Raw genomic sequence first — 15,953 nt, 5'->3', positions numbered from 1 at the left:
TAATTTTATTATATTTTATTTTAATCTTTATTTTTTTTTAATATTTTTAGATTCTATAAGGATGAAGAACATTGAAATATAGGAACCTAAGTAATAAACATCACTAAATATTATTAAAATTATGGGAATTAAAACTAATAAAAAACTATAGATATTAAAATTAAAATATATAAATTATAGGGCCAATAATTTTATCTTCTCATTTTAAGATTAAAGATTTTTGGACATTTCACTCATGTTTCTTTGACGTGATTCTGAAATTTCACTTTAAAACCTAGTGATTCAGTTGAAATTAATTTAAGGTGGCAAACCAAGTCCCGAATGGCAATCAATGTGGCTTTAAACATGGCAGTCATGTCTAGCAGCTACAAGTAACAAGGTGACGTCCATATCATTCAATTAGTTATTTTTGTAATTGATATTAAATAAATATATTTAATATTAATAATATATATTGAATGTTAAACCTATTTGGATTAAGAAAAAATATTCTCAATCTAAACTGAAAAAAAAAATTATTCAATCCAGTCTTCATTATAGCTTGTTACAAATGCAATAATAAATATCATTTAAAAAAGAATTATCATCTCCGATTCTGCTTTAATTAGTTCCTCCTGTATTTTTTTCCCTTGTTTATCAAGTTCCAACAAATCATCTCTAATATATCTTTCAGGTGACTGGCCCATGGTTGTTAAATAAAAAGAAGAATGGCATTAAGTCTCCAAATATTAAATTAATATCAGTTAAGATCCTAATAAAATTTTCAAAAAACTTAATTATAAATATTAATTCAAACAATTATAAATTTAGGAGTTTTAAAATATAAATAAGATATTTAAATTTTAAAATACCTCTCAATTTATAGCTGATATTTAAAAAAATATATATATATAGGACCTAGCTATCTTAAATTCCCTTTTATGGGACTTTACTTCATTCTTCCTAAATAAAATACATTTTCCAAACGGACAAGGATACAAGAGTGCGGAGAGTTGAGAGAATGATTGACTTCAAATTTGAGTAGATCAGACTACGAAGCATTATTATTAACACTAGTCTGAGTCAATCAGCAACTTCTACCCACTAATGCAAAGCAGTCTAATTCTAATATCCAGCAACTTACCCACTATAAGTTTGCTCTTGCATCGCCTTCCATGATTTGGAACTGCTTTCCCAGCCCCAATGAAAACATTAACAGCCAAACAAACGAAATCAATTCTCCACCTCCACTTAATAACTGCACACATGTCGTGGGCCTGCAATGAATTGCAGCGAACGACAACAATTCCACCCATATGGAACCTATATTTCCCATTTCTTGTCTTTTAATTCCTCCAAATCTTTGGCCAACCCTACCATGCATCAACAACTATATTTAGCAAACAAGAGAGCAACCTGGCTGACTTTATTGGTTTCAACACATCATTGATTATTTGGATGAGGCTCCAATGGTACCCAAATTTTGTTTTGAAGCTCTTCACATATGCTAAAGAATTACACTAGCAAGAAACATGAGATTTGGCAACAAATAATGAAATATCCATCAGTGCTTTTCAAGATTTGCTAATTTGATTATCTCAATGGTGATGGCACTACTGATGGTCAATAAATGATATATGAATATTAATATCCCAACTCATTTGTTATAGATAGTTCAGATAATCCATTAAAGTCCATTATTGATTCAAGTTCTTAGATTTCATTACCAATATCTATAATTTTCATATTTAGAGATATGTCTATATTATCTCTTACATTGGCTATGTTTGAGTGTAAAATCTCCCTCACTATTACCCAATTAATCTAAATCTTAAGTAATTAAGAGATTATCTCAGTAAGAATAACAAATTTGTCAAATTATACAATGGAATCTCAAGATTTCAATTTTTAAAATACTCTCATATAATAAATGATATATGAATATTAATATCCCAACTCATTTGTTATAGATAGTTCAGATAATCCATTAAAGTTTCTTAGATTTCATTACCAATATCTATAATTTTTCATATTTAGAGATATGTCTATATTATCTCTTACATTGGCTATGGTTGAGTGTAAAATCTCCCTCAATCTTAAATCTTAAGTAATTAAGAGATTATCTCAGTAAGAATAACAAATTTGTCAAATTATACAATGGAATCTCAAGATTTCAATTTTTAAAATACTCTCATATACTTTTAATATATTCAAATCAAAGTTTAAAATGTGTGTAGAAGCTTGAAAATTAAAGAAAGAATCAAAACATTTACATATAACTCAAAATAGTGAATTGTATAGAAAACAACACATGCATCACAGCTAATTGCTCCTGTACTGTGGCATGTATGTCTCTGTGCCATGCATTGTGGCACATTACACAATTTTGATAGCAAATTTTGCTATCAAATGACAACATTAGAAAAGAACTTTCGATGCATCTCATTTTTTCGTCTAACATCCGATTGAAATGATCTGAGTGTCTACAAAGAGCTTTTTTCTAGTTCTAGTTAATGGCACAAGTTTCACAACCAAATTATTTTTCTATCAAAAATTGGACACCCATTATCAATTTCACTCCTTTTTCTCATTAACTCACATTTAGGTTGCCCAAACTCCAACAAATGTGCCAAAAGCCTACACCAATTTTTAGACCATACTCAATAAACCATTTAGGACTCTTACAACATGCCTCAATCAACCAAATACACATACATCATAAATTCAACCGTCAACCTCTCAATTTTCAAAAACACAACGGAGAGGTAACTTTGCATTAAATCGTCAATATTCATTCAAAACAACCGAAATACACTTTAATGTACTTACAATAGTATTTCGGTCCTATACAAGCCTTGCAATCACATGTCAAAAATTCAGGGCATGAAATACAAACAGTATTTTCATTTATAATGTAAGTAGCTCAAAATAATGATATAAGTCCTAATTGACAAAATTAACCATCAAAATACACATAAATAATATTAGGAGGCTTACAAATAGGATTTATTCAGAATCCTATGCCTCTGGTCATTTTTTTCTAATCCTAATTTGATGAATTAGGTTCTGAAAATATTAAAGAATGAGAAGTGAGTACAACCACTCAGTAACCATGGTCAACCTAGCCTATACAGTTACATTTCAATTAAAAAAGGATGCAATGGCAATAAACTCAATTTTCATACACATAGAGCAATTATACTTCATTCTCCTTTCTCCCTAAATAAAATAACATTTCCAAACGGCGAAGGATACATGAGTGCCGTAGTTTAGAGAATGATTGACTTCAAATTTGAATAGATCAGACTAAGAAGCATGATTATTAACACTAGTCCAAGTCAATCAGCAACTTTTACCCACTAATGCAAAAGCAGTCTAATTCTAATCCAGCAACTTACCCACTGTAAGTTTTTCTCTTGCGTCGCCTTCCATGATTTGGAACTGCTTTCCCAGCCCCAAATGAAACATTAACAGCCAAACAAACGAAATCAATTCTCCACCTCTACTTAATAACTGCACATGTGTTGTGGGCCTGCAATGAATTGCAGTGAACGATAACAATGCCACCCATATGGAACTTATAATTTCCCATTTCTTCTTGACTTTTAATTTCTCTAACACTTTTGCCAATCTACATGCATCAGACAACACTGATTTGCTCCTATCTCCCTTCACGTATGTCGGTTTTTCTATTGTAGGCACTTTGATAAGAAGATAGCAACCTTTCTTCTGCATTTCCTCGCCTTTCTTCCGCATTTCCTTCTGCATTTCCTCGCCTTTCTTCTGCATTTCCTTCTGCATTTGTTTGCCTTTCTTCTGCATTTCCTCGCCTTGCTTCTGCATTTTCTCGCCTTCCTTCTGCATTTCCTTGCCTTGCTCCTGCATTTCTTCCCCTTTCTTCTGCATTTCTTCACCTTCCTTCTGCATTTCCTGACCTTTATTCTTCATTTCTTCACCTTCCTCCTGCATTTCCTTCGGATCCCATTGTTCTAGATTCCTTTTGCTGAAGAACTTCTTGGCCTCTGCACATGTATCCTGGAACCTCTTTTGTCCAATCCCTGCTATGGCAGACATCATGTTAGGTTGCATGACTAAAAGGTATAGCATGTAATCTGAGAGAAGCATGCTGAATTCTTTATCGCGTAGTCCAACATGGGCATCTCTGAAGTAGCAAATGGTAGTAGCAATATGCCATAATAGCAGGCTCTGATCAAAAGTAACCTGGTTGGACTCCGTGAAAGGCTTCAAACTGTCTCGGATTTTGGCATCAAATTCTGCATTATGGAGAACCCCCTCACCTCTAAGAGAACATATGGTTTGGATGGTCTCAGCATCGTCTTGAGCATGATCAGATTTCTCTTTCAGCTGTTTGAAAATATATTCCCAAAGCTCTTTAAGGAATGGGTTTTTGGACTTGTATTTCCATTCAACAAGGAGATCTCCACCACCAAAAAATTTGACTAGTTGATAGAAACAAACTTGGGCGAACTGTACAATTTTTAAGCACCCATGTCGAACGACTTCAGCAATAGAGAATTGATTGAGGCTAGGAACCCCCGGAATTGACCCGTCCAGGCAAAATTTTAGCAAATTGTGGCCCGAGATTGATCCAGACCATCTGCGAAAGAGAAAGGGGGAGCACAGTTTTTTATGGCCTTTATACTTCTCAAGCTCAGATTGTTTCGAACCTGTTCTCCTCGAGGTGAGGAAATGAACCAAACTGTGAAATTGAGGTGGTGAGGTGGAGTCAAATTCTTTCCAACGTGATCTCCTCAACTTGAGGAAATGCGCCAAAATATTTTGATTGAAGCATTTGAAGAACTTAGCTTTGTACCGTTGGAACCCAGAAACTCTGTCGAGATATTCATCACCAGAAAGAGTGGCTGTGTAATCGGTGAAGATGAGCATGAAGAAAGCCATGATATCCAGAGCCAGAGCGCCGTACAGCAACGCATAACTGACCTTAACATCAAACTTGTCCAATCTTTTCTTCTCTTTCGAAATGAAGAGTCCAAGCGCAGCCACAGTCGAAATGAAGGAAACAAATTTACACAAGAACCCGAACCAATTGCGAATCACAGTGGCCTTGGTGTAAAAAGCTTCATAAATGAAGTTGAGTACAATTTCTATTACACGAAGGGCATCTTCATGCTCTAGTTTCCAGAAATATCGCTCGCTATCGCTGCGATCGCGGGCGCTGTAGATCATGTCAACGATGAGTCCTTTGAACTTCCGGAAGAAGAAGTAGGCTTTCTGCGCAGCCTCAAGATCACTAATCCCACCTTTTGTCTGTCCAACGGCAACCTTATCATCAACCTTATCATCGTATCCCTGAGCAAATTCTGGAATTATGATGATTTGTGAAGGAAGTCCTGCTTTCACCCAGGAATCGTGTTCCTCCATGAGCTTGACGTAATTAGGACCCGGATCGGGTTTTGGAACAAGAGATTGTTTGAAATTGTTGATGGATGCGAGGTACAGAGCGCGAGTTCTCTCAGCGTACTTAATTAAACCGGCGAGGAACAGCAACAGTGTTGGTAACCATAATGTGTTACCAGGAACAGTCAAGAGGAAGACGTAAGCATTTGCGACGGCCTGGAAGATGAAACCGACAAGATGTCTGAGCCAGAGCTCGTTGTCCTCCAAGGCAAAAGCAGTGATGGTGTCTGGACCACCAAGGTGAAGCAGAAGAAAAGGAGCCCAGAATGCCATGAGGTAGTCGGTTTCAGTGAAGGTGGTATTGCTGTCTTGATTGTTGGATATGAGTCCAACACAGAAGCTGGCAGTTCTGCAAGAAGGTAAGCAAACCAGACAAACCATATTAAGAAGCTTTTTGTGCGTTTTCTCGAAGAGGCAAAATGATGAGAAAAATCTGAAAGCATAGACTGAAGAGGATGACTCCGCGGACATTCCAGTTCTCCCAGATCTTCTTCCACGACTTAGGGATGATGGTGGCCATGTTTTGGGCTATTTTTCACACACGCACCCCTTCGACTTCGTCCTTTTAGATCTCCCGGGATGGAGGAAGGAATGATGTTCTCACTTTACTGATGAAGTGGACATAAAGAAAATTAAACTGCGTGAACTATCCTATGTAATATTTTAGGAACAATAATACGTGGGGAAATTGCTGGAACCAGCCAGCGTGATCTTGTGGGGGACTAATTTTTTGAAATTAATATACACACCAATCATTGGTTTGAATATCTTTTAAAAAATAATTCTAATGACTTAAAAATGATAATTGTATATAATTATGCAAAATATTTTAAAAAACCTTAATAAAATATAAAGTGACACCATATATTTCTATATTTATTTTAAGAAAAGTAATTATATATAATATTTTTTAAAAATGTGTTTTGCATACTCAAACTAATCTTGATTAACATTATATACAGATTAAATAACGAAAAACGTATGTAGTCGTGCAAATACTCAACTTTTACAATAATTGATATGTGTTCCACCAAACAATTCAATTGAAAAAGATAATATGTATAAAATAAATATCAAGGCTTGGTTTGAATGAACAAAGGCAAATTTATTTGACAACTTTATCCTTGTGTCCTAATTAGTTTCCTAGAGAAGGATCAAAATTAGATCCTATGGATTATAGTTGATCAAAAAAGGGCACGACGAGATCACAGTTAGATATCATTGTTGTAGTAGACCTAAGAGTGACTGAGCCACAGAGCATACAATAGTTCTCTAGGAAGAGGATGGCCTTGTATAAGTTTAGAATACATTAACTTCTTAAGTTTGGCTAACTATTACAGAGAGAGTATTCTTGAATTTTTCTTAGATAGATCAATTATTAATTAGGCTAAGAAAGGAAAGAGAAGAAAAGTGAGTAAGAGTAAAAACCTCTCAAGGACAAAAAGGTAATTATCATTTAAGGGTAAATATGTGAAAATAAATAAAATGGATTATGAAAAAGTAATCAAAATTAAAAAGGAACAAGGGTGAATATTAACCGGGAATGTCAAGCTCAATGAGGGTCAAAAAGTAATTTCTAAAAGTTTGGGGTCTTTAAGTGTAATTACAAAAATTACCCTAAATTTAGCAAGAAATTAAATAAAATTAGTGGAAGAAAGGAGAAAACATGTGGCTGAACTATATCAATTTTATTGGTCAAGGATTTCCCAAATAACTAATTATTGAATATAAATTGATTCCATTTGGAAAAGGAATAAAATACCAAAAATTTTACCTAACCTAAATATTAAGCCTTTTTGGCCCAATTTTTGAGGGAGTGGTGATGTCATTTTGGATTAGAATGGAAGAAAAGGTTAGGAAATTTACTTGGACCAAAATTGATCAAAATTAATGGTTAAGATTAAAGTTAGAAATTAGATATTTTGGATTCCAAATATTATTAAACTTGGTTTAAATTTTTTCTATTCAACACTTCATTCTCTTCCCTTTCTCATTTGGGTTAGCAATATTGTAGAGAAAGGGGGGAGGAATTAAGGCAAAACTCCACTCAAATAACTTCTTTTACCTATACTTTCTTCACAAAAGTTGCTCGTCTAATCAAGAGAAATATTCCTATGGTTTCAACTTTTTAAGAGGATGAGTTTGAAGTGTCAAAGATGGAGGAAGAAGTAGGAAAGCAATAACAAGTTAGTACATAGAGAAGAGGTAAGTGCAAGCTTTATTTTGAGCTAAGTATCTTGATATTTAATTAAGATTTCTTGATGTAGTGTTGCTGCCCTATTTTTTTAAAGAGGAAATCGTAGGATTTTATTGATGCTAAGACCATAGAAATGATGTTAAAAGATGTTTAGGTATGACAGAATAAGAGTTTAGCAAGTTTTGTGAAAATTGAAAAGGCTTGAAACTAAGGGGTGGTGCTGTCCATTTTTCCTTAAGATAAAACTATGAATTTAATCAAGTTTAAATTCACGAAATATGATTCAAAACCTAGCCTTGATCCGTGTAAAATATGAAGCATGAAAACAACTTGGTAGGAAGCACAATCTAGGGTCTTAATTACCCATAATTTCACCCTAAGCTGGTAAAAAGGGAAGGAGATGGAATTTGTGATCTTTGAGTTTAAAAACTAATTCCTCCTAAAAATTGAGTAGAGAAATGATGGCACAAGAATTTTATACTAAGGGAAAATAAAGTTAAAATTAAGATAAAGAAAGTAGGGATGAGTTGGAGAGTAAGTTGTCAAGTATTGACAATGTGATTAATGGATCTAACAATTATAATAAATATTCTATAAAATATATTTAGAGCCAATAAGTGTCATAGAAAAAGAAATTAGAGGAATGACCATGGTGGATCAAGTTATGGAAGCAAGGAAGACAAAGAAGAAATAGTAAAGCCAAAAGGTATTAAACTTACTCTTCATTGCATCCTTGGTGTTTATGCTTGTATGTTGATATGTATGATTTGCTTGCTTGATTATTTGGATCATGAATGAATGTTTGTAGCTTGGTTTGCAAGTGTTCCATGGTCCATTTATGATATATGAAACATTGAGCATGTGAACATATCATTATATGTGTAAGTTATGAAGTTATATAGAGCAAGCATGTCATGTATAAAGCTTTTAACTTGTATGCTTGAATGGTATTATTTTCTACTAAGATTTTCTCAAATCTCACTCCCAATGACTAACCATGCTAGGTCAGAAGCCTCCAAAGAAAGAACTAAAGCAAGAAGCAAAGGTAAATGGAAGAAAGAATTAATTTCCTATGGCATTACTTTATAGAAGATGAAAAATGTATCAATAATCCCATGAGATAGGTAAATTTATGATGTGAACTTGGTATGTATAATTGATATTTATAATGTATGATGACTAATTTGTAGTCCTAAAACTAGACTTGAAATCATGATTTTAATACGTTATGATTTTAGTATACATAATTGTTGCTATCTAGTTTAGGATCTTTTTAGAGAAAGATTACTTTTTCACTCTATAGTATAACATAAACCATGTTCTTTACTCATGAGAATTTTTATGATCAAACTAGGCACATAAACCTTTCCAACAAGTCCCAAAATATGTCAATTGGATGTGTAAACATTGAATTAAAAATTTTTAAAGTTAAGGCATGAGTAAAGGCCATAACTATATTTTTTATCATATAAAAGACTTCAATATCTTTCAAGTGGATTTTAAAGCATCCTCATATGAGTTTTTTATACTTAATTATGATTTTCCAAAGTTTAGTTAAAATTCTAACCTTATCAAATGAACAATAACCTTATGATTGATGTCACGCCCCAGAAATTAGACATGACTGAGATGAGATATATGCATAAATACACATCCCTTAAACCTTGATCAAGAAAGACTATAATTTAATATCTTTAATGCATTAGAAGTATGATTAGAAATTCTTGCAACACTTTTCACATAAACAAAAATTCTGAACTTTCTATAGAAATTTTTGTAGAACTACACTTTTAAATTAGACCTTTCCAAATCTCTACAATAGCAAAATTCATATAGTTCAGCAACAGGGAGGTCTGCTCCTCAACAACAGATACGTAGTAAAAATACATAACAAGTTAAGATCTTATATATAGTTAACATGGAGCACCTAAATCATATTCTCAAAATATGACACATAATTACTTCAAAAGAAGATTTGCCCAAAACAAATCTCTAGATGAAATCAGCAAAAAGTCTCTTCGAGGTCAGCAAGAGGTAAGGCATCAGCTAAAATATCTTAGACTAAAGAATATTTTCAAGTGAACAATGTCCTAGAAATAATAAAATATAAACAAATAAAATGAATAAATTCACTCAATTATGTAAACAATTGGAAAAATAATAATTCAATTATTCTTGGAATCAAAAATCATAAACCATTAAATAAGAATAAACAAAAATGCTCCATCAAATGTTTTTGAGGAATTAAATGGATTATATATATAAATGATAAGGATGGAAACATTACTAATTAACCCAATGAAATTTAAGTACACAAGTCAATTAAAATTCAAAATTTTAAGGACTTAATAGAACAAGTAATAAACGAGACGCACTGTCCACAAGAATAAATAGTCAAACACAACTTATGCCATGAAAACAAAGGTAGACACATAGTCCACAAGGGCAATACTAACCAAATAAGACCTAAAGCACGAAAAAAAAAATGTGAACACACAATTCACGTGACTAACGTTAACAAAACATGACTCGACCATAAATAACAAATGTGAGAATGAATCCCAAGTGTAAGGTCTCCCTTACTTAACCACCTTTAACTCCATAACTAAGGTAAACAAGGGATTAACCCTTCAAGGATTACCAAAGTTGTACAATTACAAAATTGAGAAAAATTCTCAAATCATTAATAATGGAATCCCAAAATTCAATTTTTAATCTCCAACATACACTTAAAATGTTCAAATCAGAGTTTGAAAACAATGCAAAAGCTTAGAAAATGAAAGGGATGCAAAACAATGAGTTTTAAAACTCAAAATTGTGTTTTATGTAGAAAATGATTCATGTGCCATAGCTTATGATACATGCATTGTGGCTTACTCGCCTCTATGCCATGCGTTATGGCGCATTTCATGAATTTGACAAATATCAGCTGTCAAAATGACAGCACAAGGAGTGAATTTTTGATGCTTCCTAAATCTCTATCTGACGTCCGATTGAGGTGGTTTCAATATTTATATAGAGCTTTCTCTTAGCTCTAGCTAATGATACAAGTTTCACATTCAAATTCATTTTCTATAAGAAGTGAGACACCAAAGCCCATTTTTACTACTTTTTTCACCAAAATTTCACAACCATGGTGTCCCAACTTAACCGTAAGTGTCAAAAGCATACAATGACTCTCTGACCATACTCAATAGATTCTAGCAAACTTATGCAACATCCATACACAACCAAAAACACATATTCCTCAAAATCATCTTTTAATCCTAATTTTTACAAAATACAAGGGGGAGGAAAATCTTGTACAAAATCTTCATTTTCATTTCAAATCATTTAAAATACACGTTTCTACTTGCACAAGTATTTTGGCCCTATCTACAGTTTACAACTAAAACTCTCTAACCCAGGGTATAAAATATACAAGTTGTATGCGTAGTATAAAGATAACATGTAACTACTCCTAAACCTCTATGAGTTTTACCCAACTCAGATCCAATGAGCTAGACCCTAAAAATATTGAGAATTGAGGGGTGAGTACAACCACAACCAAGTTTCACCTATTCTATATAGTTACATATCAATTATAAATAGATGCTAATAGGCAAAACACAACATTACAACACATATGATGAACTTGGCCGTGGCTTATAATACTAACAACTACATGACTGGGTGTAAAACACATATAACCATATTAGTTTGCAAAGCACAATAAGGGTCACAATAATACCAACCATATGCCCCTAACTCATATCAGATCACAAAACTAACAACCATATGGTTAGATTTATATTCATGATTATATGCCAACCTTATATCCTCCTGTTAACTCTAACACAAAACCGGTGGCTATTCGCGTGGCTATGTCCTTCACGAATTAACCCAGCCTTCCACTTGTGAGGAGCTATCAGGCTAGGGTTAACTCACTCACTTATATAATTTGGTTTCCCCTAATACTAACAACCATGGGATGTCGTACTCCTAATCTAGCCTCCTCATGAATCGGTAGAGACTAGTTAGGTTTGAGTATCTCATAGAACTAGTAGGACAGTCCTAAATCAATCATAGGATAAGGACTACCTCTAGATTCCAACGGTCAGTGCTAAGGCAAGTTCTTGATTATAACAGTCACTGCCAATACCATGTGGATTTAACCAACTACTCCTTTCTCTAGGTGAACTCCCGCTAATGATCATGCTATACACATGCCATATATAAATGCAAATTTGACCTAATTCACAACCAGCACAATTTCATGCCAATCTCTTACTCTTAATAAGCCACAATCAATATATCACATGTAGAGTATATTCAAGATATCACATTTATAACTTTCACTTCACTATGCCACCAACCAAATCTTCAATAATAATAAATGGCATGCAAAAGATTTCCTCCTCAAAAACCATTTTACAAGTTAAAAACATTGCCAAATTGCATCATTAATTTAAACCATCAACCATTTTTCACTAACATAATTAATATTCAACTATAAAATATAGGTTTCTCCAGGTTACCTTAAACCTTTGAGAGGTCAAAGGTTTACCCCTCACACAAAACACATCTAAAGCTTCTCACAAGCTTGAATGGTGTCAAATTAAACCACACTACAATCACAAAACAAGGATATCATCATAATCTCACTCTTAAGGATTTATTAACATCAATCTCCACAGAATTATTCTATTAATCTTGTAATCACTACCCATTCATACCTAATAGGTTCATTAAGTTCCATTGACTCATACTACTACTAATGATTCATTAAACCAGCATTAGTGAATATCAAACTCTCTCATCTACCTCATTTATGTTGCTTTTCAAACATTAAGTGCTCTATTAAACTAACCATATATAAAATCATTAATGTAGGGTTTAACTACCTCAAACAACTCCCATTTTATCTATTTTATCCTATAAAATATGACCTATAACTCTTATAGAGCAAAAATCAACTTTACAACTCAAACCCTAACTAAAACCTTCATAAATGAAGGAGAGAAAGGAAGAAGAGGGCACAGATTGCTTATCTTGGGTGTTTAAGGGCTTCAAACTATCACCAATATGATCCAACAATGTGCCCTATCAGAGCTCAACCATGTTCTTTATTTTCTTCATCTCCTCTCTTTTGTTCTCGCATGTAAAGGGATTTAATCAGATTTTTAGCTGTGTACCGCAGCGCATGGCACAGAGAGGCCTGTTACCTTTGAATCTGCCTTTGTGCACTGTGGCGGATTGACCATATGCCATGGCATGTGGCACAGAGGGCATTCCTTTACTTTTTCTTCCTCTTTCCATGCTTGAATGGCCCGCCATCAATCCAGGCCTACTTCTAAGGCAGAAATCATAATTAATTATGCTAATTAGGCCTCTCTAGCCACACACCTCATTAATTGATTAATCACACTCACTAGGTTAACTAATTATGCTTAATTTTCTTAGATGTTACAACTCTTCCCTCATTTTAAGAATTTTGTCCTTAAAATTCAACAAAAAAGTAAATGTTACCTCATTAAAAGAGATGGGACACTATTGTCTCAGTTTCTCCTCTATTTCCCAAGTAGCATCTCCAAGAGTCATTCTCTTCCATATCACATTGACTAGGAAAATGGTTTTGTTCCTTAGCTACTTATCTTTCACATCAGCTATCCTTTCCGATTCAATCTGATAAGTCAAATTCTCTCCAAGCTTTATTTCTTTTAGTTTAATTATATGGGATGGATGGGTTAGTACTTCTTGAGTTTAGAGACATAAAATACATCATGTACACTCGATAAATGTGGAGGTAATGCAATCCGGTATGCTAACAACCCAATTCTCTCTAGAATCTCAAATAGACCAATATATCTAGGAGTCAACTTCTTCACTTGGATAGACCTTCTAATACCAGTCATAGGTGATACCTTTAAAAACACATGGTTGCCAACCATAAACTTCAGTGGTCTCTTTCTCTTATATGTATAACTCTTCTGCTAACTCTGAGTAGTCAACAACTTTTGTCAAATTATCTTTAGCTTCTTTATGGTTTGATCTACTAAATTTAGACCCAATATATTCCTCTCACTCAACTTGGTCCAGCAAAGAGGTGATCTGTACTTTCAACCATGTAAAGCTTTATAGGGAGCCATCTGAATACTTGCATCTAAGTTATTATTGTAGCCAAACTCTATGTGTGGCAAGTGTTTATCCCAACTTCCACTCAACTCAATAACGCAGGCCCACAACATACCTCGAGAGTTTAAATTGTCTTCTCGATCTGACCATCAGTATAGGGGTGATAGGTTGTACTAAATTTTAGCTTTATACCCATAGCCTGGTGTAAAGCTCTCTAGAAGTTTGATGTGAACCTTAGATTATGATTTGACATAATTTCCTTTAGTACACCATGTAACCTTACAATCTCCTAAACATAGACCTTAGCGAACCTCTTTATGGTATAGTCTTTTCTAATAATTAGGAAATGAGTTGACTTTGTCAATCTATCCACAATCACCCATATAGCATCATGATTTGCCTGAGTATATGGCAATCCTATTATGAAGTCTATAGACATGCTGTCCCATTTTCACATTAGGATTTCTAAAGTTTGTAGTAACCCAGGTGGCTTCTGGTGTTCTATCTTGACCTTTTGGCATGTCAGACACCTAGAGACAAACTCAGTCACATCTTGCTTCATTCCATGCCACCACCATCGCCTCTTCATGTCTTGGTATATCTTAGTGGTACTAGGGTAAATTGTTAGCCTACTCCTATGATCTTCTGATAGAATAGTCTCTCTTATCTCCTTATTAGTAGGAACACATATTTGGTCATGATATATCACGAACCCATCATCACTGAAGCCAAAAGTTATTGTTCACTTCTCTTCAATGTCTTTACAAATTTCTAACAAGCACTCATCTTTCAATTGTACTTTTCTCGGCTCTTTTCAAAACTCATTTGTAATCACCGTGACATTCAAATTATATGACACGAAGTCTAGAACATTTTTGTGCTGATCAGAGAATCCTTTAGCATCTTCTGCTTGTGTATCATCATGAATGCCACATATAGTGTCTTTAAATGCAACACATTGGCTACTATATTAGCCTTCCCAAGATGGTACTTTAACTCGAAATTATAGTCTTTTAGAAACTCCATCCATCTTCATTGTCTCATATTCAGCTCTTTCTAGTCAATTAAATACTTGAGACTATTATAATCATTATAAACTTCAAACTATGTACCATATAAGTAATGTCTCCATATTTTAAGTGCAAACACCATTGTTGCAAGCTCAAGATCATACGTAGGGTAGTTCTCCTCATGCGGTCTTAGTTGTCTCAAAGCATACTCTACAACTCTATTATCTTGTATTAATACACACCTAAGACCCTTAAGTGAAGCATCTACTTATACCATAAACAGCCATTTTGGATCTGGGATAGTCAATACAGGTACAATCATTAATCTCTGCTTCAACTCTTATAAAGCCTCTTCATACTTGTCAATCCATATAAAAGGTTGATCTTTCTTAGTCAATTTGGTTAAAGCAGAAGCAATTTGAGAAAATCCTTGAATAAATCTCCTATAGTACCTTGCTAGACCCAAGAAGCTTCAAGAATCTCTATCACATAAGTTGGTCTCTCCTATTGTAGTACTACAGCAACCTTATGAGGATCCACTGCAATACCATTTATTGACATTATGTAGCCTAGAAACTTTACCTCATGCAACCAGAATTCACATTTGCTTAACTAGCATAAAACTTCTTCTCTTTTAAAATTTGCAACACAATTCTTATGTACTTAGCATGTTCCTCCTCATTAACCAAATAGCTTAGAATGTCATCAATAAATACCACTATGAACTAATCCATATAGGGTCTGAAGATTTAGTTCATGTGATCCATGAAGATAGCTAGCGTATTCGTTAGTTTGAAGGGCATAACAAGAAACTCATAGTGCACATATCTCATTCTAAAAGTAGTCTTTAGCACATCATCCATTTTCACTCTTAACTGGTGATAGGCAGATCTAAAGTCAATGTTAGAGAACACTTCTGCACCAACTAATTGATCTAATAAGTCACTAATTTAGGGTAATGGATACTTATTCTTGATTGTTACCTTGTTCAACTGTCAATAGTCTATACATAATCTCATGATCTTTCTTCTTGACAAATAAAACAGGCGAAACCCAAGGTCAAACACTCGATCTAATCAACTCTTTCTCCAACAACTCCTCTAACTACTTCTTAAGCTTATTTAGCTTTTTTGGAGCCATCCGATATAGAGCCTTAGAGATTGGCTCAGTACCAAGTACTAAGTCAATTGAGAACTCAATTTCTCTCTCTAGTA

At 33.8% G+C, this 15,953-nt stretch overlaps 1 protein-coding gene across 1 annotated transcript; it reads right to left on the bottom strand.

Moving 5' to 3' along the window:
* Positions 1-3,034: 3,034 nt before the first annotated feature.
* Positions 3,035-5,987, bottom strand: LOC129314358 (uncharacterized). Its single transcript, XM_054957782.1, is given in 3 exon segments — positions 3,035-5,765; positions 5,768-5,839; positions 5,842-5,987. Coding segments are annotated over 3 exon segments (2,574 nt in total). The 5' UTR covers positions 5,939-5,987; the 3' UTR covers positions 3,035-3,360.
* Positions 5,988-15,953: the final 9,966 nt, after the last annotated feature.

The sequence above is a fragment of the Prosopis cineraria genome, unplaced genomic scaffold (assembly GCF_029017545.1).
Source record: "Prosopis cineraria cultivar Desert tree isolate PC_DT_omini unplaced genomic scaffold, ASM2901754v1 PC6, whole genome shotgun sequence".
Classification (NCBI taxonomy): Eukaryota; Viridiplantae; Streptophyta; class Magnoliopsida; order Fabales; family Fabaceae; genus Prosopis; species Prosopis cineraria.
This window is presented reverse-complemented; position numbering and strand designations above follow the sequence as displayed.